Source organism: Oncorhynchus tshawytscha, linkage group LG31 (assembly GCF_018296145.1).
Source record: "Oncorhynchus tshawytscha isolate Ot180627B linkage group LG31, Otsh_v2.0, whole genome shotgun sequence".
NCBI lineage: Eukaryota > Metazoa > Chordata > Actinopteri > Salmoniformes > Salmonidae > Oncorhynchus > Oncorhynchus tshawytscha.
Window position 1 is genome coordinate 17047174 of NC_056459.1, and position 27200 is coordinate 17074373.

The window sequence follows — 27200 nt, forward strand, 5'->3', positions numbered from 1 at the left end:
CCTGCTGGCCTGGCGGGAAGAGAAAGCAGGAAGTCCTCATAGGGAGCTTCTATCTTGTTTTCGTTTTCAATATTGTCTGTTTGTATATTAACAATGCTTTATATGTTCATATACTGTTTAACTTTACCATGAAATGCCCTGGCAAAGTAATAAAAATATATTTATTTTAAAATACATAACGTGTTAACATGTCATAACCCGAATATTTAGATTTACTGTAACCTCGAAGCCTTGAATAGTGTGTGTGTGTGTGTGTGTGTGTGTGAGAGAGAGAGAATTGTGTTCCTACGGTTCTGCTCTGCAGGAAATAGGGTGAAGTCAATTAAGAAAATCTTACAGAAAACCCAACAGCCTGAGAATAATTTACATTTCATTGTTTACTTCCAAGTTCATGTTCAAAAAGGTACATAGTCTCTTCTTAAAATGTGCTGAAGCACCGCGTTCCTAACTTCTAAAAGCTGTTTAGGACAAATACAGAACATTTCCATGGTAATAATAATAATTTAAAAAACCAAATTGTTTTGTATGTATAATAAAAAGTGTAAAACACCTACACAGTAGAAAGCATGAAACGTCACCATTAAAATTAAAGGGGGGATGTACAAAAGTCTGTGGGACACAGCACAGGGTTATTTCAACCAGCGTGTGTCTGGTCCTGGTTGAATACTTCAAAACTAAATTCTTCCTTCTTACGTTGAAATAATCACATGATATTTAAACATGACTGGATATTTATACAACCACTGCCTACACCTATCCCACCTCTCAGATGATTTGTTCTAGAAAGTCAAGGAAGGATGCACGTTAAAATTACTCAAGCGATGTGTGTGCAAATGGCTGTTCAAAGTGTTTAAAAACCCATCCTTCCTGATTTCATCAAGGTGATCACAGATCATAATTGATTGGATAGGTGACAGCATGGGGTACCAACCAATGAAGATCTGTGATTACTTCAAGGGAGGGAGAAAGCATTGGAACAGAGCCTGTGTGGGAGGGATTCCATGGTCTAGTCGAACATGTCGTACTGATCGTCGTCTGACCCTGACGCTGACTCAGCAAAGTACTTCACTTCCTTCTTGGCCCTGCTTCTGCACGGTCGGTCTCGGGATGCCGTGCCGGATTGGCTGAAACGGTTGGAGTCTACATCATCATCATCTGACATGGGGGGTGGGGTCACGGCTGCTTTCTTTGACAGTTTCTACACAGGGAGAAGACGAGAAGACTAAGTATCTTGTTGTATGGAAGTCTTCGTTTTTTAGTATCTTCTTATATCCTATATGATTCAATGACACACACACACTTTCTTACCCTACTGGTAGGGGCTTTGGGTGTTTTCCCAGGAGTCTTCTTGGGACTGAAATCATACTCTTCAGATTCAGACTGTTTCCTCTTCCTCCCTCCACCTTTACCTACACAGGTAAGGAAAAATACACCCAGGTTACACTCGGTTCACACCCAGGTTACACTCGGTTCACACCCAGGTTACACTCGGTTCACACCCAGGTTACACTCGGTTCACACCCAGGTTACACTCGGTTCACACCCAGGTTACACTCGGTTCACACCCAGGTTACACTCGGTTCACACCCAGGTTACACTCGGTTCACACCCAGGTTACACTCGGTTCACACCCAGGTTACACTCGGTTCACACCCAGGTTACACTCGGTTCACACCCAGGTTACACTCTGTTCATACCCAGGTTACACTCAGTTCATACCCTTTTATAGTCAGTTTACACTTGTCAATCTTTTAGATTCATAGAGAAATAGAGTGTAAGCTTTCTGACTCCACTGGTCATTGTGAGGTAAGCCTGTACCTTTGAGTGGTGTTGTAGGCTTCTTGGTTCCGTTATCTGAGTCGGAGTCCCAAACGGACGTGTCCAACTTCTGTTTTGGTGGCTCTTTGGGTACTGGTGCTTTCCTGGGTTTGGGAGCTGCATCCGAAGGCTTCTTCACTGCTGTGGGTAACAGAGATCAATAATAACAAGGATCTCAACAAGACACCATGGCTGTGTCTAAAAAGGCATCCTATTCCCTATATAGTGCACTACTATAGACCAGAGCCCTATTCCCTATATAGTGCACTACTATAGACCAGAGCCCTATTCCCTATATAGTGCACTACTATAGACCAGAGCCCTATTCCCTATATAGTGCACTACTATAGACCAGAGCCCTATTCCCTATATAGTGCACTTTATTCAGCAGCATTATCCGTATCTTTTTAACCCCCCTTGGTAGTGAGATTTGTAGGAGGGATTCCTGGCATTACTCATCTCATATGTATATACTGTATTCTGTACTATTCTACTGTATCTCTGTCCGTTCCGCTCTGACATCGCTCATCCATATATGTATATAGTCTTCATTCATTCCTACTTAGATGTGTGTGTATTGGGTAAATGTTGTGTAATTTGTTAGATATTACTTGTTAGATATTACTGTACTGTCGGAGTTGGAAGCACAAGGATTTTGCCACACCAGCAATAACATCTGCTAATCACGTGTAGGTGACCAATAAAATGTGAATTGATTTGAGATTTGGTCAGGGGAAAGGTTAGCTAAAATGCTAGTTGTCTCCAACGCGACTCGAACACACAACCTCTTGATCTCGGTATACGCCCACCCATCCTCCCTGACCAACCTCCCTATTGTTCTGTCTTAAGTAAGCAGACCATTATTTAATTTGAAACGTAAGAAGTACTTAATGAAGGTACACAAATGTATGTCTGTTTAATGTGGCCAGGCTGTAGATACATATTTGGCTCTGTGTGTTACCTTTCTTAGCTGGGACAGGTTTGTCGAAGGCAGAGCTGCTGGAGTATGAGAAGGCCTTGTCATCCCCGTCACTGTCCAACTTCAGATCGTCTGGAAGAGAAGAGAAACTGACATTAACCCTCAGATGAACGCAGGGACTAGGAGCTTATTTACAGACATTTCATTTCTCATAGACAAACACACAAGACTGGAAATAAAAACAAGAAATATACATCTAAGTACAAGACAAGGCAAACATGCTGACCTTGCTGTGTGAACTCACCACTGTCATTGCTCTTTTCAGAGGAGCAGGCTGATTTGGAGGAGGAGAATATACTCTCTGGTTCCTTCTTCTTCTTTGCTGGTGAGACGGTGGTGGTGGTCTGTTTGGGCGATGGGAAGATATCTTCATCATCATTGCTGTGGTCATTGTATCGGTCTTTAGTTTCGGAGGAGGCAGTGAAGTCATCTTTGCAGGGCCGGGCTGGCGAGGATGCAGCATCATCATCATCATCCTCTTCCTCTCCTCCATCCTCTTCCTCACTGAAGTCAAATGTGTACTTGGGCTTGGCCGCTGAGGAACAGACAAAGTTCATTATAAATGTGGGTGTGTTTTGAATCACTTGTTGTAGTTTGATCGATTTGTAATGATTTCTGAAAGGCAGCATGTCCTAAAAGCCCACTACTAGTGATAAGGAAGAGCTACAGAGTTCATAGTGTGAGTCAAATCAGTGTTTTGAGAGCTGAGAACCGTAGCATAACCTCTCCTATTGCATATGGATTGCGTCACGCTGCTGTCAGACTTCAGGCTCATCAAGCCAGGGAGAACCAGACTTTCAAAGAGCTGATGGAGTTTCAAGTTATAGTCACCCCAGGTGACAGACAGCATAGTGTGTAGAATGACAATGAGGCAAAACTATTATGTTAGAATTAGCAAGGCCAGAGAGTTGTCTGACCACGTGACCTGCAAAGGGAAAAGATCACTGCCATTACATTGCTTTCTAACCAAGGAACATGACTTGAGGAGTGAACTGGGGTAGACAGGATATCCATCAACATTTGGAGGACAAATGGAATTAAATAAAAAAGCGTCTTTATTGCAAAAAGTAGAACCACAACGTTTCGGCTTTCGGGTTTTTACAGAAATAAGAATGAGGCTTTTAAACATTTCAAAATGGCCTCAAGGACCAATCACAAAGAATATGCAATTAAAAACATAAGATTGGTTAAAACAGTTTAAGAAAAACCAACCAATCGACTATGTGACTGGACCAGAAAAAACTCTAGGCCCAGATAATCTCTCGTAGACAGATCTACGTAACTGGTACAGTAGAATCTGTCGTGAAGGAATGGGACGAGCAGCAGTAGTTTCAGTGTTTCAGGGTTTTTCATTACTGGTGTCATTACTGGCATCTTTCCGATTTCAGAAGGCGGGGTGACATTCAAAGTGAGAGAGAGAGCTACTCGTTCCGGTTCTGTTCCTCATTCTAGCATCTCTTCAGCTCTTCTCTTTACAGGTATAGACCCAGAACTTAAATCGAGCAGCTGACCAATTACGCAAGACTTTAGTTCTGGGTTAACTGAGATTAGGGCCCAGTTAACTACTGTGATCAGGAAAAATGCCTTTCCCTAGTTCTAACAGGACAGTGAACACGAAGAAAACACCCTAAACCACAGTGAAAAAGGAAGCTACTGTCTGAACTTATCCAACACAAACCACTCTGTTTTAATGGTGTGTCCTAAGGAACACAACCCTGTAGGTAAGTGGTTACCTGAGGCCCGTTGTGACTTGGTGTCTCGGGGGATGACCACAGGTTCACTGTCCTCCAGGTCGCTCTCTGATTTGGACTCGTCCTCCGACCAGGGGTTACGCTTCTTCCCCTTCTTACCAGATGATCCTTTGGGTGTGGGGGGTTTCCTGGCTCTGGGAGTACCTGGTATAGAGAACATTTAGTCATTCAGATTTCAGGTCTTTTATTTAGTAGCCATGAAGTGTGATTAAAGTAAATAAGCGCCAAAGTTTCCTCTAGTGGTAGAACTTCTGACTCCCAACTACAAATTGCCCCAAGAGGAAGGGATACAATCCTTGGGTCTACCACCTACCTGTCTATCCCTCTCATATGTCTCCCCTTCTCCCCCAATTCATGACTGAACCCCAGTAAGATGAGACACATGAAAGGAGAATGGAACATCTGCTGACCTGGCTCCTTCTTCTCCTGTTTGACCCGGGGGGCCTTGGGCTTGGATGGGGTTGGGGCTGGTGTATTAGAGGAGGAGTTGAGGGAGTTCTCCCCTGTTCCCCCGTCTGATCCCAGCACTCCCATCTCATCATCAAACTCCAGCTTCATCACCAGGTCCGCATCACCCTGAGAGGCCAACACACACACACACACACGTCATGTCTAATGCCTGAAAACACACAGAGACCAATGCAAACAGTGCTGAGTTATGACGGAGGAATACAGTTGATCTAAGCTCACACGGCACTGGGTGTAAATCATCAACTTCAATGGTTGGAATTGTCTGGAAACATTACAGACTGGACTGTTAATAATGAAGCAGAGAGGATTCATCTTAAATATGACATGTTATACCTTCTTCTTCTTGGTCATCTTCTTGGAGGCGTCAGTCTTCATGGCCTGTGTGATGGTGGGTACGACCCTGCGGCCGTACAGCGAGGGCAGCGTCTCCTCCAGGTGGAGTTTCTTCACCTTGGGTTTGCCCACCTTGCCCTTCACCAGCTTGGTGCCTCTACCTGCACTCATGTCTGCCTGCTCCTGGGCCTCGATTTTCTGTCACATGCACAGAACACACCACAGTCACTTTTTGTAAATGGTCGAAGTCACTTGTATTGAGGTGACGGTTTATAGTGAAAGGAGATAAAAGCCAAACATATACGAATAGATCTGCTGTCAGTAAAGCCTGAGGAAAGAAACCTGGAGATTAACCGACTTCTCCCCAACAAAAGCAGTCTGGCACAAGTAGGCATAAATGATTGTAGTCCCTTCTTAAGCAGTGACTTAGATGAGTGACTCAGATGAGTGACAGAAGAGTGACTCTGCTGCACAGTGCTGGTACCACTCACATCCAGTTCTTCAATGAAGACGGCCAGGTCCTCCTTCCACAGATCCTCAGGAGACTTCCTCTGCAGCTCATTCAATTCTCCTTTCTGTTGAACAACACACACTCAGTTGATAAAAGACATGGTGCTAGTAACACAGAGTGTGTGGGTTCCTTTCCCTCTGCGATCACATACACGTATTAAAAAAGCACTGATATTCACATACTATGCTCCAAGAACAAAACATGCTCCACACACACAACCGTTCAAAGAGACACTCAGCCCCTGACTACTTGTGTAATGTTGCTGCAAATGAATAGCCCTTTGGGGACGATAAAGATCTATTGAATAGAATTGCACGTCTTTGACAGGCAGGTGTCTACACCCTTCCTCTCTGAGTCTGTACCTTGATGTCTCTCTGTCGGAGCAGCTCGTCCACCTTCTCCTTGGACAGGCACCACAGAGGCATGTTGAGGATGTAGTTGAAGTTTGGTCCCGACAATGACACAGAGTCCACAGAGCCATCACTGTCATTACCATCACGATCATCCTCCTCCAGAGCCTATAGAGACCAGGAAGATGTCCAATCAGAATACAGGGTGTTGAAGCCTCAAGTGGTCTCAGCCAGTCACAGGGCTGAAGGGTGGACAGTGGCAGGATGATAACAGTACCTTTTCCTGTGCTTTGGTCCATGCTGCCACAGGGTCCGAATCAAAGCCTTTCTGCACCAGCATCCTGATCAGATCCCTCTTAGACTTGTTCTCTATAGACAAACAACATTAATATAGCAGTACTCTAGTACCAAATTGCCAATTGAAATAAATATTGAGGGAGAGACAGAGGCAGAGACAGAGACAGAGACAGTGGGAGAGACAGTGGGAGAGGCAGAGGGAGAGGCAGAGACAGGGGCAGAGACAGAGGGAGAGACAGTGGGAGAGACAGAGGGAGAGGCAGAGACAGGGGCAGAGGGAGAGACAGAGACAGGGGCAGAGACAGGGGCAGAGACAGGGGCAGAGGGAGAGACAGAGACAGGGGCAGAGGGAGAGACAGAGACAGAGACAGGGGCAGAGGGAGAGGGAGACAGACAGGGGCAGAGGGAGAGACAGGGGCAGAGGGAGAGACAGAGGGAGAGACAGAGACAGGGGCAGATGGAGAGACAGAGACAGGGGCAGAGGGAGAGACAGGGGCAGAGGGAGAGACAGAGGGAGAGACAGAGACAGGGGCAGAGGGAGAGACAGAGGGAGAGACAGAGACAGAGGCAGAGGGAGAGACAGAGACAGAGGCAGAGGGAGAGTCCTCTCCCTCTCCTTCTCCTTCTGGGATGCAGTTAAAATTCTCACCGATTGTGATCTTTCCTTCGATCTTCTCCAGTACAAATCGTGCCTGATTGGACAGTTTGGAAGCCTCCGCCCCCAGGCTCCCCACTAACCAATCCTTCCTCAGTTTGTAGTAGTGCAACCGCAGCTCAAAGAACTCCTTGAGAATGTCCTGGACCGAGTCATACCTCTTCAGACAGCCCATGTGGTCAAACAACACCTGAGGGGAGAACAACTACTTTAGATAGTTCTCCTTTCCAAAACAGGTTAAAAACCATGAAACACCTCAAAATGTTTTTCCCTTTTTAGATGATAGACTCATTCCAAAGAATCCCATCATCCAGACAGATGTGATTCCTATAATAGGAGTGCTCTGTATATACACAAAACAGAGCACTTCATCCAAAGAGGTGTGTATAATGAATAAACAGTGGGAGTCAATACAGCTATATGTTCAACTCAAATACAGGGTCGTATTCATTAGGGAAACTGTTTTGCTACGGATAATGAAACCAAGGCATTTATTATAAAACAAGCTCAGGTAGTTTCTCCCTGTTTCAGTCCGTTTTCTTCTGTTTGGTGCCTAGTGAATAGAACCCAGATTTGGGGAGTGGTACTAACCATGGAGTTGCAGGTGAGGCTGGACTGTAGCTTGAAGACTTTGTGTAGTCCAGCAGCCTCTGCCTGGGCCAGCTTCTCCTCTGACATGCGAACTACAAACTTGACAGTTTGGTCCGTGTGGTACTCCTTATAGTCATTAATCAGAGCTGGAGTCTTCTCTGTCCCCTGGAGCATGGGCTCTAGTACCGACTCCTTGTAGGCCTGGAGGGAGAGAGGGAGGGGAGGGAGAGAGAGGAGAGAGGGAGGGGAGGGAGAGAGAGAGGAGAGGGGGAGGAGAGTGAGAGAGAGAAAGAGGGGCAGGAGGAGAGAGAACAGAGTCCATTACAAGAACTAACAAACACAACATCACAGCATAGAAACAAAGGTTCAACATCTCCTTCACTCATTCCGTCAAAGCAGCTAGATGACCAGAAGTGCTGGACAGGTGTGATATATCCTGTCCTTAGCAATAGTGTACCTGTGTCCAGGTGTGATATATCCTGTCCTTAGCAATAGTGTACCTGTGTCCAGGTGTGATATATCCTGTCCTTAGCAATAGTGTACCTGTGTCCAGGTGTGATATATCCTGTCCTTAGCAATAGTGTACCTGTGTCCAGGTGTGATATATCCTGTCCTTAGTGTACCTGTGTCCAGGTGTGATATATCCTGTCCTTAGTGTACCTGTGTCCAGGTGTGATATATCCTGTCCTTAGTGTACCTGTGTCCAGGTGTGATATATCCTGTCCTTAGTGTACCTGTGTCCAGGTGTGATATATCCTGTCCTTAGTGTACCTGTGTCCAGGTGTGATATATCCTGTCCTTAGTGTACCTGTGTCCAGGTGTGATATATCCTGTCCTTAGCAATAGTGTACCTGTGTCCAGGTGTGATATATCCTGTCCTTAGCAATAGTGTACCTGTGTCCAGGTGTGATATATCCTGTCCTTAGCAATAGTGTACCTGTGTCCAGGTGTGATATATCCTGTCCTTAGCAATAGTGTACCTGTGTCCAGGTGCGAACGGGCAGCTCAGTGATCTCAATGGTGTTCTTGTCCAGGACAGAGATCTCTCCACTGACCATGTACTGGTTCTGACCCAACTCATGGATCACGCCTTTAAAGTTCTTATAGCTGGGCAGCTGGAAAAGGAGAGACGTAGGAATATTTAGTCAGTCGTCATTATGTTAGCTGACTTACTTATAACATGATTAACACAAATCTTGATTTTTGTTCCCAGCAGTGGACTCCAGCCTGCTGAACTTCTGGATGACCGCAGACACAGAAAGTTGGTGGTTTATCCAGTTCTATCAAAAAATGTTTTAAAATCCCAAATGACAATTGACTTAGCTAAAGGTTTTAATGTATAATGGTATCAATCTACAAAAATATTAAAATCGGAGTTGATATGCTTTAAGCAATAAAATCCTAAAAACCAAATGGACAATAGCGCTGCTTGTGGGTCCACAACAAATCCCCCCCTGGGACAATAAAGTTGATCTTATGTAATGAAATACGTTTGAACGTTGTAAATGTTCACCATCGGCAGGGGGTCCTGCATGTTGAGCATGCGGTACAGGTTGTTGACGATCTCTCTGTGGTCGTAGTTGGGGATCTTGCAGGCCCAGCCCGTCCCGATGCCCTCGGCCCCGTTCACCAGCACCAAAGGGAGGATGGGGATGTACCACTCTGGCTCCACCTTCTGGTTGTCATCATTCAGGAACTTCAGCAGGCTGGAGTCCACCGCTGGGAACAACATCTTGGCCAGAGGACTGAGAAAGTGACATTACTTCATAATAAATACATTTTTAAAGCATTTTTTAGTTAGTTGTAATAGTTTTAATGTGTTTTATGAAAGGTGATGTATAAACAAAGTTTACCTGAAATACATCATTAACCTTTTTTTTTTTTTTTTTAAATCAAGCAGGTATGACTGCACTTCAGGATGACACAATGGCCCATACAAATCATACAACAAGTAGACCAATCAAATAGCTAGCACAATTCTGTTTTGACCCTGGGGGGCATTACCTGAGCATGGTGAAGATGTAACGGGGGCTGGCAGCATCCTTGCCCCCGTTGATGCGGGTACCAAACTGACCCAGCGGCTGCAGGATGTTCACGTTGTTGCTGCCCACAAAGTTCTGGGCCAAGTTCACAATCGTCATCAACAGGGATTGCTGATCACACACATACAGAGGCACACGTGTCAAAACAGTGTTGTTGTGGGAAACAAAGTCTCTTCAGACAGTATTGATTTAAAAGTGGAAGATAGCTCTCTAAGTATATTTCATCAGTGGTGTAAAGTACTTATGTAAATATACTTTAAAGTACTATTTATATAGTTTTTTGGGGTATCTGTACTTTACTATTAATATATTTTGACAACTTTTACTTCACTACATTCCTAAAGAACATCATGTACTTTTTACACCATACATTTTCCCTGACACCTAAAAGTACTTGTTACATTTAAAAAATTTAGCAGGAGAGGATCAGGGTCCAATTCACACAATTATCAAGAGAAAATCCCTCATCATCCCTACTTCCTCCAATTATTAATGTCTGACTGTTGGAGCGTGCCCATGGCTTTCCGTAAATAAAATAAAAAACAAGAAAATGGTGCCATCTGGTTTAATAGAAGGAATTTGAAATAATTTGTACTTTAAATTTAAAAAAATTAAAAGTATATTTTTAGCAATTATATTTACTTTTGATACTTAAGTATATGTCAAACCAAATACTTTAAAATGTTTACTCAAGTAGTATTTTACTGGGTCAATCACTTTTACTTGAGTCATTTTCTATTAAGGTATCTTTACTTCAAGTATGACAATTGGGTACTTTTCCACCACTGTATTTCCTATAGCTCAGTAAGTATATTTCCTATAGCTCAGTAAGTATATTTCCTATAGCTCAGTAAGTATATTTCCTATAGCTCAGTAAGTATATTTCCTATAGCTCAGTAAGTATATTTCATATAGCTCAGTAAGTTTACAGACCTCTCCGTGATGGTAGGCAGACATCTCTGCTACTGAACCAGCCAGCTGAGCCACCTTCACCTCCCTCTTATCATTCCTCTTCATACAGGTGAACAGCACTTTCCTCTGGCCTGGCTTCAGTCCTGCACACATACACATGACATCATCAAAAGGGGATCACAAGTGGACCGCATGAGGAGTAGGTGTTGCAACAAACAGCTAATGGGGATTGAAATAAACAAATGATACACGTCATCAATGGGGGACCACTTCACACAAAACAATGATTCAAGAGGAAGGTGAAGAACTCTGTTAAAAACAAGTTTCCAGGCTTCTCAGTTCCCTTATGAAACTTCAAAGCCATTTGACAACAAACACAACAACAAAAGCTACTAAGACAAGAGTGTCCAAGGAGATCTAGTGAGAGAGTCTAGTGGATCGAAGCATACGTACCGTCCACCAAGGATGGGATGGATCTCTCGTTGTCGGAGTTAGAGAAGAGGATGAGTTCTTTATTGATGAAGTCATTGTAGGAGAGGTGTTTCGCCTGCGTGCCGTACAGGTATTGCTGCATGGGGACAATAAAAGGATGAAACGTAAAGTGACTTTAATCAGGGCTATGATGTTGTTATGGTCTTATTAGTGCCACAAGGGAGAGTGTTGTCTACTTTGCATCAGCGACCGACAGCAAACAGAGTCATTTACAAAACTGTGTTCCGTGCAGGTATTGCTGTAGGATGAAATAGAAATAAACAGAATTGAAGCAGCGCTCTGATGATGTCACCGGTGTTAGACATGATTCTGATGGGATTCACAAGGGGAAAGCAGCTGCTACTTTACATCAGTGATAGACAGTAGAGAATTTTCAGGAACTATTTCCATTTCAATGCTTAGGATATTTGGGTAACACGGGCTGTACACAAATCCTCAGAGGCGTGTGAATCTGAGCCAGCTAAAGATTCTAAACAAGCTGTGATACATCATGGTCCAAGTAACTCCCATGGTGGAGAGATCCCTCTATGAAAACACAAACATCTGAACAGTCTACATCCTCTTCCTTTAATCAAACTCCAATATCAAAATGTCTCTCACTGGGTACATCTCAATAGCCTGTTGCTTCCTCTCCTTGTCTCCTTTCCTTCATCTGCACTGATGTGAATGATCTGGACATTCTCTCACAGTGCAGAGGGAACCTAGATGTTTCAGTGAAGCACACTTGTGTGATGAGTAACCGTTGCAGAGACCTGAAGATTAACGCAATAGGAGGTATGCAAAACTTGTTATACTGGCTGTATTTCTACCTACTTGAATGGTGAATATCTCAGATACACATAAACATGAAATGACACCGGGAATTGATAGATCATCACTCAGAGATGCACAAATACAATATAACACAAAAAAGTGGATACATCTTTTGTTTATTAAGCTAAGTGGGCTAACAGTCTTCTGGCATGCAGGAGACCCAGGTTTGAACCCAGTCGGTCACACAGTCAGTCCCACTCACCTCTGGCAGGCCGTGCATCCTCCTCTGTCTCCTGTCCTCCATGAAGTTGGTGAGCCACTCCTTCCTGTCGTCAGTCTTCTTCTTACTGAACGCCTAGAGACAGGCAGCAATGGATAGATCACTGTTCATGTCAGTCAAACAAAATCACTGTCAGTCCTCTCTCCATTTGGCAAGGATCTCTCAAGCAGAGCACTGACAAATCACAAAGTCAAAACAAAGTCTCAGGTGTGAGTTGACAGAAGGCTTGAAGAAAGCACTAAGTGTGTGCACAGCAATCCTAGCTTGAGGAATATATTTTCTAAAATGTTTTAGCCATTTCAGAATTGATTTTCTAACTTTTCTAGACATTTGTTCTGTACATTTACTGAAACCGTGTTCAGAAGACCAAGACAGGGAAAAGGAGAGAGAGTGGTATACATGTTAAACCCACCAGTGTGATGGCAGCATCGTCCTCTGTCCCGGCGTATCTAAACATGATCCGGTGTTTCTCCATGTCTGCAAAGTACTCCTTGGCCTCCTTGCTTGTGCTGGTACCCAAACCTGGAACACAAGCAATCAAACCCTTTTCCCAGTACCGTGGCAACCCAAACTGTGCTGGCTGGCTAAAATATTATTTTCCCACATTGTCCTTTCCAGCATGCTCCAGCAACTATGGTGGATGTATATTCAGGCCAGTACAGTAGAGCTTGGCTCGATTTGCCTCAGTAGTGTGAAACAGAATAGCTTCTAACAATAATGGTTAGTTTGGAGGATTATCCACATGTGATGAACAAACCTTTGTAGTACTTTATATGCCAGGTTTTAAAGTTGACTGTCTGTTTCTTCCATTCGTCAAACTCTGGAATGCTGTAGAAAGCATGCTCCTGTTTATTCTTGTTCACCTGCAGGAAAGAGTTCAAAGCAGCATTACAACCATGCTTGCTAGTTTTAAGCCAATCTAAACGTTGTTTGTGTTTTATAACAGTTTAAAGTTAGTTGCCATAAGCTGAAATTAGAGGTCACGACTGTGTCATGTAGTCCGTGTCCTATGATGGAGGTTTCAGCCGGTGTAGATTTGCAAACACTGAAGAGTTCAAGCCAAGGGGAAGTGATAGGGAGAAAATTGGGACCGGCTGTACCAATGTATGAATCTTACTTTGACTGTATAGAATGTGTGTAATAGCCCAGAACCCCTGCTATAACCTGTGTGAGTCTTACCTTAACGATGGGCGTGATGAACTCCTCCAGGAAGGTGTGTTTGAGCAGGGATGGCCAGTTGTGATGGAAGAAGTTGATGAGCAAACCCTTGATATGGGAGCCATCCTGATCCTGTCAGCAGATCATCAACACAAACACACACTATTGGTATGGATTGTTATGACCCAAGGGTGCATCCAAAAGGATAGCCTATTCCATATGTAGTGCATTACTTTTGGTGCATTACACCATACTATATAGGGAATATCATGCCATTTCAGAGTAACCTTAGAGTGTAACTTCAACAAAACAAGGCTTTGAACATGCATACTGTATGAAAGATGCTTTACGCTCATTGTTGTTACAATTATTGATGATGAAAATCCCAAGATATTGGTCAATTATAGACGTCAGTCGTTGGTGGGATTGATTAAGTGTTAGAACCTGATCGGTCATGATCATGATCTTGCCGTAGCGTAGGGATCTCAGAGACTCTGGGTCGTCGTAGCTCTTCTTGTACTGCAGACCCACGATCTTGATGATGTTGTTGATCTCTGCATTCTCCATGATCTGGTGGGAAAGAGAAAAATGGATTGTGTCAGTGTTTCCCCTAACATAATATAGGCAGGGTGGGCCACACTAGCTCTGGTGGAGTTTGGCTTCAGTTGATCTCAATTTCCTTTTCAGTTGATCTGAATGGTTATTGCCCCATATTTGGAAAATAATTGATGTATATCCCTTCAGTAATTATCTCTTTACAAGATAACTTATTATTGTGGTGTATGTCTGATAGCTACTTGAATCATTTAGATTGTAATCACCCATACACCTCTCCCAGACCAACCTAACGGCTCTCTACTCTCTCACCTGTTTGTGTGTGGCCTCTCGTACATTCAGGATCTTTCCTCTTAGTGGGAAGACACCATAGCGATCACGCCCGATGACGCCGAGCCCGGAGACGGCCAGGGACTTGGCTGAGTCTCCCTCAGTCAGGATCAGAGTGCATTCAGACGAGTGTTTACCACCTGGGGTGAATACAGAAGTAAAACGTGCAGTTCAGTGAGTGTTTAAACAGTGTTTAAAATATATATATATATATATTTATATTTTTTTTTTTTGAATATCCAAAACATACAATATACTTGCAGTGAAGCCGCTCAACAACTACACCACACCAGTCATCCAACAGACTCCCATTCAGAGCGACACACAGAAGCATCCAGGGTCAATGCCCTGCTCAAGGGCACGTCAACAGATCTCCCACCAGGCCAAAAAAAACAGGGATGCAAACCCTCCAAGATCCCCCCACAGTTCCACATAGCTGTCCCTCCACCACCGAGACCCCTCCCACAGCCCCCCTGCCCCCCAAGAACAAAGAAAAGTCAATCATAATAAAGAAAATCCATTCCATCCCCCCCAATGCACCAACAACCAATCAAATTAACTCATGAGAAAAAAAAGAAAAGAAAACAACGCAAAAAAAAATAACTAAAGACATCAAGGACAACTAAAATCATAACAGCAAGTCCAACTGTACATGTTTGAGTGCATGTCTGGCACTATTTACATGTGTGTGTGTCCGTGTATGAGTGTATTTGAATGAGAGTGTGTGTATATGCATGTGTACAAACACCTGCACGGCATCAGCCTCAAAAAAAAACACTGCCTCTCAGTGTCATTCAAACTTACTTTTTATTATGTTTTATTTTTTATACTTTTATATTTGACCATCATTCTATCTCCCGCCCAGCAACGCCACTCCCACTTGTCTCCAATTCCACATCCCAACCCTCAGCCCATCCCACCTATCTCTGCTGGCTACTCTCTTCGGATTTCTAAGCAACATACAACATACATACTACCCTTTAAAAGATTGGGGATCACTTAGAAATGTCCTTGTTTTTGAAAGAAAAACTTTTTTTGTCCATTAAAATAACATCAAATTGATCAGAAATACAGTGTAGACATTAGTCATTTACAATATTAACATTGTAGCTGGAAACGGCAGATTTTTTATGGAATATCTACATAGGCGTACAGCGGCCCATTATCAGCAACCATCACCCCTGTGTTCAAATTGTGTTAGCTAATCCAAGTTTGTAATTTTAAAAGGCTAATTTATCATTAGAAAACCCTTTGCAATTATGTTAGCAGAGCTGAAAACTGTTGTCCTGTTAAAGAAGCAATAAAACTGGCCTTCTTAAGACTAGTTGAGTACCTGGAGCATCAGCATTTGTGGGTTCGTTTACAGGCTCAAAATGGCCAGAAACAAAGAACTTTCTCCTGAAACTCATCAGTCTATTCTTGTTCTGAGAAATGAAGGCTATTCCATGCGAGAAATTGCCAATAAACTGAAGATCTCGTACAACACTATGTACTACTCCCTTCATAGAACAGCTCAAACTGGCTCTAACCAGAATAGAAAGAGGAGTGGGAGGCCCCAGTGCACAACTGAGCAAGAAGACAAGTACATTAGAGTGTCTAGTTTGAGAAACAGACACCTCACAAGTCCTCAACTGGCAGCATCATTAAATAGTACCCGCAAAACACCAGTCTCAACGTCAACAGTGAAGAGGAGACTCCGAGATGCTGGCATTCTAGGCAGAGTTCCTCTGTCAAAGAAAGTTGCAATGAAAAAGCCACATCTCAGACTGGCCAATAAAAAGAAAGCATTAAGATGGGCAAAAGAATACAGACACTGGACAGAGGAACTCTGCCTAGAAGGCCAGCATCCCGGAGTCTCCTCTTCACTGCTGATGTCGAGACTGGTGTTTCGCAGGTATTATTTAATGAAGCTGTCAGTTGAGGACTTTCTGCTCAATTTAATGTTATTTTAATGGACAAAAAAATATATTTTCTTTCAACAACAAGGACATTTCTAAGTGACCCCAAACTTTTGAACGGTAGTGTACATCTTTCAACTATGCTGTGATGTTTAACATACAATTTCAATCTATGTAATCGAATAGAATCCACAGATTGTAAAAGTATTTATCTTCAACTTGCAAAGAGTATTAGTATATTAGTAACTGACTGGCCCGGTCTCTCCAGATCTCCTAACAGTACTATTTCTAGGGTCAATTTTAGATCAAATTTTATGCATTTTTAACCAGAAACGGGCTACCTGAGGGCAATACCAAAATAAATGGTCTATTGATTCTGTATCCTCACAACAAAATCTGCCAAGCGTTGATGATTTTATGCCCCAAATATTCAACATTTTGTTTGATGGCAAGAATTCTATATATTAATTTTAGCTGAAAAACACAAAGTCTTGAATCTTGCATCATTTTATATATCAACTCATACATCCTGTACCATGGAATAAGTATATCAAAACTCTCTCACAACAATTTTGCAATCTGTATGGTACAGTTGTCAACATACTGGTCCTCAAATGAAAATGGTATACATTCGGTATACATTCCTATTTATGCTATTTTTATTCCTCTGACAGTTTTGATCCTTTATATTTGGCAGAAAGACCAGTTCCCCATCTCCTCCCGCTGCCACCTGCCTCCTCCATTTTTGGGTTAATGCTGTAATAAATTGGTTGTACTCTTGGATTGAGCCGATCGTCCCATACAATTCTGATAACTCCATGAAAGACATAACTCTACCATTCCAATTTACAATATAATTTAAGAACAAAATACCCCTTTCAAACATCTTTCCAATAAATACAGTTATTTTATCAACCAGCACATTTGAGTTCAGTCATAATATTGGTCCTAGCCAGCTCTGCAATGCTTGTTTGAAAGAGAGAAAATGAGACATGGCAATCTGCACAAAGGCAAAAAGGCCATTTTTAAACTATGAGCTTTTCTTAGTAATCTACTTGAGAACCATTTAGGGTTCAAGTAAAACTTTTGAATAAGTGAAGCTTTTAGAGAGAGGTTTAGTGGTTCTATATTTAATCATCTCAACCCACCCCAAGTCATATTCATTATATAGATAGACACGCTTTATTTTGTCTGGTTTAGCGTCCCAGATAAAATGTATTTTTCTCATATGATTTGAAAAACAAATAATCAGGAGTAGGCAGCAGAGTAAACTGAGATATGACTAACGAGTTAATCAGGGCAATTTTTCCATAAATCGACAGGTATTTACCTCTCCATGGTTGCAGGATCTTGTCTATTTTTACTTCTCTATTGAAATTCATTGTGGAGAGCTTATTTATATATTTTGTGATATGAATACCAAGTTTGTCTACTTCACCATCAGCCCATTTTATAGGTAAACTGCAGGGTAATGTAAAAGTTGGATTTTTTAAAGATCCCATACATAGTCATAACTTTTCTTGCTTCTGGACTAAAACCTAGTTATCTAGATCTTCAATGAGACATTGCAGGGATCTAGCTTGCGAACTTAATATAAAACTTGAGTCATCGGACACCTTCGTTTTTAAGCCTTGGATTTCTAATCTTATAATGTTGTTATTGGATCTCATTTTAATAGCTAGCATTTCGATGGCCATAACGAATAGATATGGTGACACCAGACATCCTTAACTCCTCTTAACAATTCAAAACTCTTGGAGAAGCAGCCGCTATCTATTTTACACCTGGGGTTGCTATACATTACTTTTACCCATTTTATAAGAGAATTACCGAAATTGAAAAAAATCCAGTCTTACTTTATCAAATTACTTTTCAAAATCCGCTATAAATTCCAGGCCTGGCTTCTTAGATGTTTCATGATGTTCTATTATTTCTAGTAGTTGTCGTATATTATCTCCAACGTATCGTCCATGTAAAAAAACTGTCTGATCAGGATGAACAATACCTGGTAAAAACCCTTTTAATTCTAGGTGCTATGCATTTCACTAGTATTTTTGCATCATAACATTTAAGTGTAAGGGGCCGCCATGTTTTTTTTCAATAGACTGGACCTTTATATTTGCCATCTGGGTCTTGTTTTAATAATAGTGAAATCAGACCTTCCTGCCGAGTACCTGACAGACAACCATTTCTATAGGAGTAGTTAAAACAATCTAGCATTCAGTATATCAAAAAAGCTTGATATACAGTTGAAGTCAGAAGTTAACATACACCTTAGCCAAATACATTTAAACTCAGTTTTTCACAATTCCTGACATTTAATCCAAGTAAAAATGCCCTGTCTTAGGATCCCCACTTTATTTTAAGAATGTGAAATGTCAGAATAATACTAGAGAGAATTATATATTTCAGCTTTTATTTCTTTCATCACATTAGAAGTTTACATACACTCACTTAGTATTTGATAGCATTGCCTTTAAATTGTTTAACTTGGGTCAAATATTTCAGATAGCCTTCCACATGCTTCCCACAATAAGTTGGGTGAATTTTGGCCCATTCCTCCTGACAGAGCTGGTATAACTGAGTCAGGTTTGTAGGCCCCCTTGCTCGCACACACTTTTTCAGTTCTGTCCACAAATTTTCTATAGGATTGAGGTCAGGGCTTTGTGATGGCCACTCCAATACCTTGACTTTGTTGTCCTTAAGCCATTTTGATACAACTTTGGAAGTATGCTTGGGGTCATTGTCCATTTGGAAGACCCATTTGCGACCAAGCTTTAACTTCCTGACTGATGTCTTGAGATGTTACTATATGTTACTATATGTCTTGAGATGTTACTATGTTCAATATATCCACATATATTTTCCTACCTCATGATGCCATCTATTTTGTGAAGTGCACCAGTCCCTCCTGCAGCAGAGCACCCCCACAACATGATGCTGCCACCCCCGTGCTTCACGGTTGGGATGTTCTTCGGCTTGCAAGCCTCCCCATTTTTCCTCCAAACTTAACGATTATCATTATGGCCAAACAGTTCTATTTTTGTTTTATCAGACCAGAGGACATTTCTCCAAAAAGTACAATCTTTGACCCCATGTGCAGTTGCAAACCGTAGTCTGGCTTTTTTTAATGGCGGTTTTGGAGCAGTGGCTTCTTCCTTGCTGAGCGACCTTTTAGGTTATGTCGATATAGGACTCGTTTTACTGTGGATATAGATACTTTTGTACCGGTTTCCTCCAGCATCTTCACAAGGTCCTTTGCTGTTGTTCTGGGATGATTTGCACTTTTCGCACCAAAGTACGTTCATCTCTAGGAGACAGAACGAGTCTCCTTCCTGAGCGGTATGACGGCTGCGTGGTCCCATGGTGTTTATACTTGCTTGCTATTGTTTGTACAGATGAACGTGGTACCTTCAGGCGTTTGGAAATTTCTCCCAAGGATTAACCAGACTTGTGGAGGTCTACAATTTTTTTCTGAGGTCTTGGCTGATTTTTATTTTATTTTCCCATGATGTCAAGCAAAGAGGCACTGAGTTTGATGGTAGGCCTTGAAATACATCCACAGGCACACCTCCAATTTACTGAAATGATGTCAATTAGCCTATCAGAAGCTTCTAAAACCATTACATAATTTTTGGGACATTTCCAAGCTGTTTAAAGGCATAGTCAATTTAGTGTATGTAAACTTCTGGCCCACTGGAATTGTGATACAGTGAATTATAAGTGAAATAATCTGTCTGTAAACAGTTGTTGGAATGCACAAAGTAGATGTCCAAACCGACTTGCCAAAACTATAGTTTGTTAACAAGAAATTTGTGGAGTGATTGAAAAACGAGTTTTAATGACTCCAACCAAAGTGTATGTAAACTTCAACTGTACCTCCACCGGTATGCCATCAAGCCCTGGGGTTTTTCCAGACTGAAAGGATTTAATAGCCTTAAAAAGTTCCTCCTCTGTAATTTGGCCTTTGCTCTGATCTTTCTGTAAATTTGTTGATTTTCCATTTTTTGTATTATTTGGAAAGAATTCCTTACCGTAATCTTCATTCAGTGGGAGAGGATGAGACGGAAAAGAGAACATCTGCTTAAAATATTTAGCTTCCGCTTTTAAAAAATATCATTCGGGGAATCATAGATGACTTCGTCTTCAGTAATGAGTTTCTGCAAATTATTTTTGTTAGCGTTCCTGTGTTGGAGATTCAGGAAGAATTTGTGCATTTTTCTCCATATTCCCATCCAGTTTGCTTTATTTTTGTAATAGATTACATTAGATTGTTCTTGAGTTCTTTTTGTTTTTCCTCTAACTTATTTTGTATCTCTGTAGTTTTGTTTTTATTGCTATCTACCTGTACTATTAGTTCATGGATTTCCCTTGTTAGTCTTGTCTCTTTAGCCAGAAACTGCTTTTTTATTATTGATGAATATTGAATTCAATGACCTCTGAAGGTACATTTAAAAGGTATCCCAAACAATAAGTGGATTTGCTGTTCCTATAATATACTGAAAAAATTCAGTTATAAATGATTTTGTCTTAGTTAAAAATAAGTTGTCCTCCAGTAAACTTTGATTAAATGTCCAATATCCCCATCCACGTGGAAAATCTATAAGAGTAATGTGAAGGCCAATTAGATGATGATCTGATCGCATTCTGTCTCCTATTAAAACTTTAACCTTTGATGCAAGAGAGAAAGACACAATTAAGTCTCCTCCATGTGTATCTCACTAGGTCAGAGTTTTTTAGTCTCCAAATATCCACTATTTCTAATGTGTCCATAATATTTGTGATTTCGTTAAGGGCAATGTGTGATGATACTTTGTAGAGTGATTTCCTTTACGGTCCATTGAGGAACTTAACACTGTGTTTTTGTCTCCTACCATAATGATTTGATCATTTGTTGCTTGTAAGTTCAATAAATTGGTATAAATATTTTCGAAGAAGTATGGATCATCCTGATTTGGACCATATAGATTAATGAGCCAAATCTCTTTTTCATCCACTTTCATATTTAAAAAAATCCACCTTCCTTGCGAATCATTCCTAACTATTTGCACAGTCAGATCAAAATATGTGTTTATTTAATTTGTGTTCAAAACTAGAGCTTCAAATGTCTGATATTTACAAATCAAGAAATAGGTTCTAGCAATATGTTTTATTCCCTTACCTGTTTTCCTGTGAGCCAATGCCACAGATGTTAGAAAATTGAGACAAGATATTATGTGTGTAGTAAATCTGAGTAGGTTGATGTGTATGATATTGGATGTGATTTAGTGAGTGTGTACAATGTCTGTATAAGAGTAAGATTATAATGTGTGCTGTCCAAATAAATAATAGCTCCGCCAATTTGCATGGTTGAGTGTCTGTGTGTAACATGTAGTGCGTATAGCCTTAATATTCATGATGATAATTGTAATCCATATCGTATCACCGTCATAGTTGCATCATAATTAGCTTTAACATCATTGAAAAGCACATCCCAGCATTTCCATAGAAATTGACGTTTCACATGATCATGAAAGAGACCTTGCATTGCTATAGAGACGGCTTCACTACAGTACAAATGTATTCCGTACCATATGTTAATATTCCCCAATGCCTCTATCCTGATATCATCCCCTTGCTTGTTGTAAACATATATAAACATGTAGACAAAGACAAACAAGAAACATATTAAATTATAGAACAGTTCTCAACAATAGAGAGAGAGAGAGGAGAGAAAGAGTGAGAAAAGACAGCGAGATCAGGTGTGTGTGTGTGTCTGTATATGTAAGTGAACATGTAATTGAGTTTGTGTGTGTTCATATCCACTTCATAGTGTTCAGATATTTTTACAGTTCCCATACTTTCTTTTTTTCATAACCTGATGTCCCTGTAGAATTTAGTACAGCCATTGTGTTATGGAGCTGTCTCGGAATAGCTGTCCATCTATAAAGAGTTTGTCCACAATGAGAAAGGCACGCTTACCCCTCTCCCTCTGTTGCCTCTGTACTGGATACAGTCTCTTGCGATGTTCGTTTATCTCCTTTGGAAATTGGTCATTGAGATCATATTTGGTCCCTTTAAGCTCCCTTCCCCTGCTTTTGATCAGTTGCTTTTGTTGGTAGTGTTTACATTTTGCGATAATCGACCAGGGACCCTTGGTCTCCGAGCTCCAAGTCTGTGTACACGGTGGAAAGCCACCGTTTAAGTATTTTCCCTGAGTAGACAATCCATTTTAGAATTGTGGATTTTTACCTTGGCTGTGAGTGCCTTGTTCTCTCCTTGGATCGTGAGAATATTACTCAGGGAAAAACCCCTCAGCCCTGCTACCTCCTCACACAACTTTTCCAGTGTTGCATGGATTCCAGCCAGAGTACTAGCCTCTACTTCAACGGTAGGTCAATTGTCAGTTTCTGTAGATTATTTTTTATGTCTTGTTAGAGGTTATTTTGTGAGGTAGTCGGATCTTTCCATGATGGAGTATGTTGTTCCTCCATAGCGTAAAGCCGTGCTTCTACACCTGCATTGCTTGCTGTTTGGGGTTTATAGCCTGGGTTTCTGTACAGCACTTTGAGATATCAGCTGATGTACGAAGGGCTATATAAATACATTTGATTTGGATTTGATTTGATTTTTGGTACTCGTCGATTTCCCTCAGGATCTCCTTAGTATCCAGATTGTCTCTTTACTGTTTTTCAAAAGTTTTTAACAATGCGTCGTTCCATAACGACAACTGGTGTCTGTAATACAGCCACCTAGCACGGTTGTTTCGTTAGCAGTGTTTTCTGGCTGTTAAAAGCTAAACATGTCGCAGAATCCAAACAAAAACAAGTTTGGTATTCTTATTTAATTAACAGCGGTTTTGTTTTAATCAAAAATAACAAACCGGGTGTTTTCCAGCATAGTGTTCAACTGCTCACCCTGATGACGTGTGACGACAATTCCCCTAATGTTTTATAAGTGGGGTGGGGCCCCACCGCCTAGCTCTGTTCCCCCAGCCTAATTAAATATCTTCAACTAGTGTCAATATAAACATTTGGTAAAATAGGCCCTCTTGGTGGATAATTGATTAGGAACATAGCAGGGCAGAGTCGTTGTGGTTGACTTACCGGCATCGTTGGCATCGTCCAGCTTGGGAATGCCTTTAATCTTGCTGTACTTCACTGAAGAACACTTCTTGTTGAGTTGTGTCTGGGCCTTGAACTTCACCCAGTTCAGGATACTCTCCACAATACCACAGTTAGTCGCCTACAGACAAAATAAATAATTTAATATGATGTATCATTGTTTAATACTCCAGGTGAACTGAGAACACAAGAGGACATGGAACAGATTTTAGATATGATATATGATATCAATTCAATCTAAATAACTTTGCTTTCTCAGTGAGGAAACGGTGTATGTAGAGTAAATGCACAACATAGGATGTATACATGAAGGAGGTAGTGATATTTCACCGTGGTAAAGAAAAGTCATTTAAGAAGAAGAATCTCCTTACCGCTCTGATGAACTTCTCAGACAGAGGACACTTAGAACCAAAGCTCTTGGTTTGGAGGGTCATGTTCTCCTTGGTCTGGGAGTCAAACGTTGGGTTCTCGATCAACGCATTCACAAACACCCAGATGTGGTTCTTCACCTGATGGAGAGAAAAACAAAGCATTAAGACTGACCAGACTTTACATTAGGTTGCTCCTATACCAGTGTACTAAGAATGTAATCACTAGCAACACTATTGTAGTAACATGACAGTAATAACACAGTAATAAGACAGCAATAACTAACCTGGAAGGGTTTGACTGAGACACCAGCTTTGTTCTTCTTCTTCACCACCTCTATCAGCTTGGCTACGATCTGGTCCACCACGTAATCAATGTGTCTGCCACCCTGAATGACACAAAACAAGCAGTGTAGTACATAAAACATGTCTAATGTGGTAGAAAGTGATTCAAGTCATACTCCAAGATGTGAATACCATTAAAATGCACACTCATCCCAGCATATTTACACGTGCAAATGGCACTTCATTTCTGTCCATTATTCCTAGATTGGTCAAGTCATAGTTTTCTAAATCAAAGGGTAGATTTCTGGTAAAATAACAACATAATTCCCTGAGGGGATGTTACCTTGGTGGTGGCGATACTGTTGACAAAGCTGATCTGTTGGAATCCCTTCTCACTCATGGTGAGACACACCTCCCAACGCTCGTTGACGGACTCGTTGACCACCTTTAGGGCCACGCCCACCTCATCGAGCTTGTCCTTCACGTACAGGTCCACATAGCTGCGGAACCCTGTCACCTGGGAGGACAAGGACAGGTGAGAGGAGCCTAAACCGGGTCTGGATAGTGGCTCTGGTTGTGGAAAGGTTATTAGCAAATGACATTGTATTGAAACAGGTGTAGTGAAATGTTTTTTTTTCAAGTCAAAACATTCTTCCCAGGGTCTTCCAAGACTTGGCACCTTATGTACAGCATATAGTCTGTGTATATGGGACAGCCCATCTTACTATGTGCGGTTACATGGGGCAGGGAGACTTACAGGGAGTTTCTTCCCGTTGAGCATGACTTTGACGCCCTTGCAGGAGCCAGCAATGTCGTAAGCCCTCTTGGTGAGCAGAGCCACGATGTCCTTGTCCAGCTTCTCCATCTTGAACTTGGACAGGTCCGGCTGGAAGGTCACGCACGTGAAGTCGTCCCCATCAAAGAACTTTATCTTGGGGTCGCTCGTCTTCCCCATGTTGTTCTGCCAGGTCTAAGGAGAGAGAGAGAGAAAGAGGGGGAGATAAAAAGAGGGGGAAAGAGAGAGAAAGAAGGGGACTGAGATTGTCATGAAATGCACTACATTCTTCACATGATAAGAAAAAAATTCCAGTTATTTATTTGACCTTTATTTAACCAGGCAAGTCAGTTAAGAACAAATTCTTATTTTCAATGACGGCCTAGGAACAGTGGGTTAACTACCTGTTCAGGGGCAGAACGACAGATTTGTACCTTGTCAGCTCAGGGATTTGAACTTGCAACCTTTCGGTTACTAGTCCAACGCTCTAACCACTAGGCTACCCTGCTGCCCCAATTAAATATGGTGAATGGTGAAATTCCATCAAAGAGATACGAGTTAATAAAAAGCCTTGTGAAACTGATTGAACAAACTCTCACTATTTTGGTGAGTCATTTCATTGAAAGTGACAATTGTAGAACAAACCACACGAACAAAGACAACAACCATCTAGCTTACGAGAAATAACCGAAATACCCCAAAACTATGTAGAATCCTACAATATCAACATAAAAGTCCTGTGAGACCACCCCCGACAGTGCAAATCAACTCATACTCACCCCCTTACATACTGTACTCCTGCAAAACATCAACTGGAGTTCAGCTGTTTGAAGAATGTTATTTTCAAGGTTGACTAAACAACAGATGTCAATCAAACTGTGCTTTCTCATTGTCTGTACCTGTTTGAAGCTGTGTTTGTACTCCTTGCAGGCAGTTTCCACTGTGAACTTTGTGCTGAAGATATTGCAGAGTTTAGCACCGTACCCGTTCCTTCCACCTAGGAGGAAAACAGAAGGGAGACGTGCTTTCATCTATGGAGAGATTGTCCTTGAAGAGCTATAGTCATTCACTCACTCCAGTGTCATGTTACTAAGCACTGCAAGGGATACCACAAAACTATTCAGTTGAGATCATAAAAGCAGACAGTAAAAATGGCTTAGGTTGGACGTTCTGTCTGAAGCTTTATCGAAACCATATGAAATGGTGTTACACAAATGGACAATAATTATTTAATTAGATTCTCGTTTTCAGAGTGATTTTGTCACCTGTGACTTTCTTCTGCTCGTCGTCGTAGTTACTGGAGGTGAGGAGGTGTCCGAAGATGAGAGCGGGAACGTACATCTTCTCATCTTTGTGTTCCACCACAGGGATGCCTTTACCATTGTTCCAGATGGTGATGGTGTTGGACTCCCTGAAGGAAGAGAGGAGGATGATGAATGTAGGAATAAACTAGGCGGGATAAACAATGCATGCCAAAGAAATTCACAGGACAGACAGAAACATCATGACCCAACTTGAATAATCATTATGTATTTCCATTTAGATGTACTAACCTTTAGATTAGTGCTCTGGCGGTCATGATATTTTGTCAGCCGGTTACTGTCATGCAAAATACATCCGTTCTCACGGTAACGGATCGTTAATTAACAACATGTTGAGCATCTCCAGGCCTCCATGCATACAAGCCACTGATGTGTGCTTTTGGAACATCTACATTTTAAAAAGTCTAATAAATCAATTTAATATACACCATCACAATACATCCATTATTTATTTTATTCAGGTCTAAAGTAACATTATGATATGAAGAAAATGTATTTCAGAAGAACAGAATATGAGTTGGTCTACTGTATGTTACCTGGCTATGTGCCATGCCATAGACTGTAGACTTGTTCAGTTAGCAGACAAGATATGCTTATATGTTCCCTTTATTGGCGGTTGGTGCTGTTTAAAAACAATTGGATGCCACGAAATTGGGGACAAAATAGGGTAAAATTCAAAAAATAAAAAAAGACAATCCCTCTCTGCACACTCGAGAAAGGAATGAAGGAGAGGGGACGAGATGGTGGTGGTGAGATATTCCGTAGCTAAAGGTAATGTGTCAGTCGTGCATTATATGCAGTAGGCTATGTATCGTATAACGGCAAAATAATTCATTTTAGCATTTTTTTATATATATTTTTCTGGGCTTGGGCTCATATAGTTCTATGCGTATGCATACGCTCTAATATGCATATGGCGGTTTTGAATTAATCGTCACCTTATAAAGTGCTGTTCATTTCGTTGTGTAAAGGTGTCAGCGTGCTTTAGTTCGGCTGGCGGCTAGCTGAAGTAGGCAAGGCGAACGAGTGTGCTCGTATACTCCCTTAAAAAGACATTCGCTTGAAAAAAGAGAAATAAGCGGAAATAGTACTGTTTGTCCATTTTGAGACGCCGTAACCAGTATACACTTCCTCAAACTAGTCAGAATTCATCTAAGTTAACTCAGTAAAT

At 41.5% G+C, this 27200-nt stretch overlaps 1 protein-coding gene across 4 annotated transcripts in view; it reads right to left on the bottom strand.

Annotated features, from left to right (window-relative positions):
* Positions 1–359: 359 nt before the first annotated feature.
* Positions 360–27200, bottom strand: part of LOC112234837 (DNA topoisomerase 2-beta-like) — a 45044-nt gene continuing 18203 nt past the window's right edge. For 2 of the 4 annotated variants that reach the window (XM_042310043.1, XM_042310041.1), the window contains exons 5-35: positions 25973–26118; positions 25607–25704; positions 24690–24902; positions 24276–24449; positions 23935–24036; positions 23651–23788; positions 23262–23400; positions 14261–14418; positions 13838–13963; positions 13415–13525; positions 12993–13098; positions 12648–12757; positions 12218–12310; positions 11164–11278; positions 10732–10853; positions 9761–9909; positions 9270–9501; positions 8737–8871; positions 7757–7957; positions 7160–7355; positions 6491–6582; positions 6226–6381; positions 5844–5927; positions 5353–5550; positions 4959–5124; positions 4531–4692; positions 3042–3332; positions 2780–2869; positions 1819–1959; positions 1309–1409; positions 360–1198 (exon numbers count right to left, since the gene is read on the bottom strand). In XM_042310043.1, the coding sequence (XP_042165977.1) occupies positions 1007–1198; positions 1309–1409; positions 1819–1959; positions 2780–2869; positions 3042–3332; positions 4531–4692; positions 4959–5124; positions 5353–5550; positions 5844–5927; positions 6226–6381; positions 6491–6582; positions 7160–7355; positions 7757–7957; positions 8737–8871; positions 9270–9501; positions 9761–9909; positions 10732–10853; positions 11164–11278; positions 12218–12310; positions 12648–12757; positions 12993–13098; positions 13415–13525; positions 13838–13963; positions 14261–14418; positions 23262–23400; positions 23651–23788; positions 23935–24036; positions 24276–24449; positions 24690–24902; positions 25607–25704; positions 25973–26118 (4537 nt within the window). In that variant the 3' untranslated portion in view covers positions 360–1006. Of the gene's footprint in view, positions 1199–1308; positions 1410–1818; positions 1960–2779; positions 2870–3041; positions 3333–4530; positions 4693–4958; positions 5125–5352; positions 5551–5843; positions 5928–6225; positions 6382–6490; positions 6583–7159; positions 7356–7756; positions 7958–8736; positions 8872–9269; positions 9502–9760; positions 9910–10731; positions 10854–11163; positions 11279–12217; positions 12311–12647; positions 12758–12992; positions 13099–13414; positions 13526–13837; positions 13964–14260; positions 14419–23261; positions 23401–23650; positions 23789–23934; positions 24037–24275; positions 24450–24689; positions 24903–25486; positions 25506–25606; positions 25705–25972; positions 26119–27200 lie in introns of all 4 variants that reach the window. The other 2 variants (XM_042310044.1, XM_042310042.1) reach the window with 2 other exon arrangements.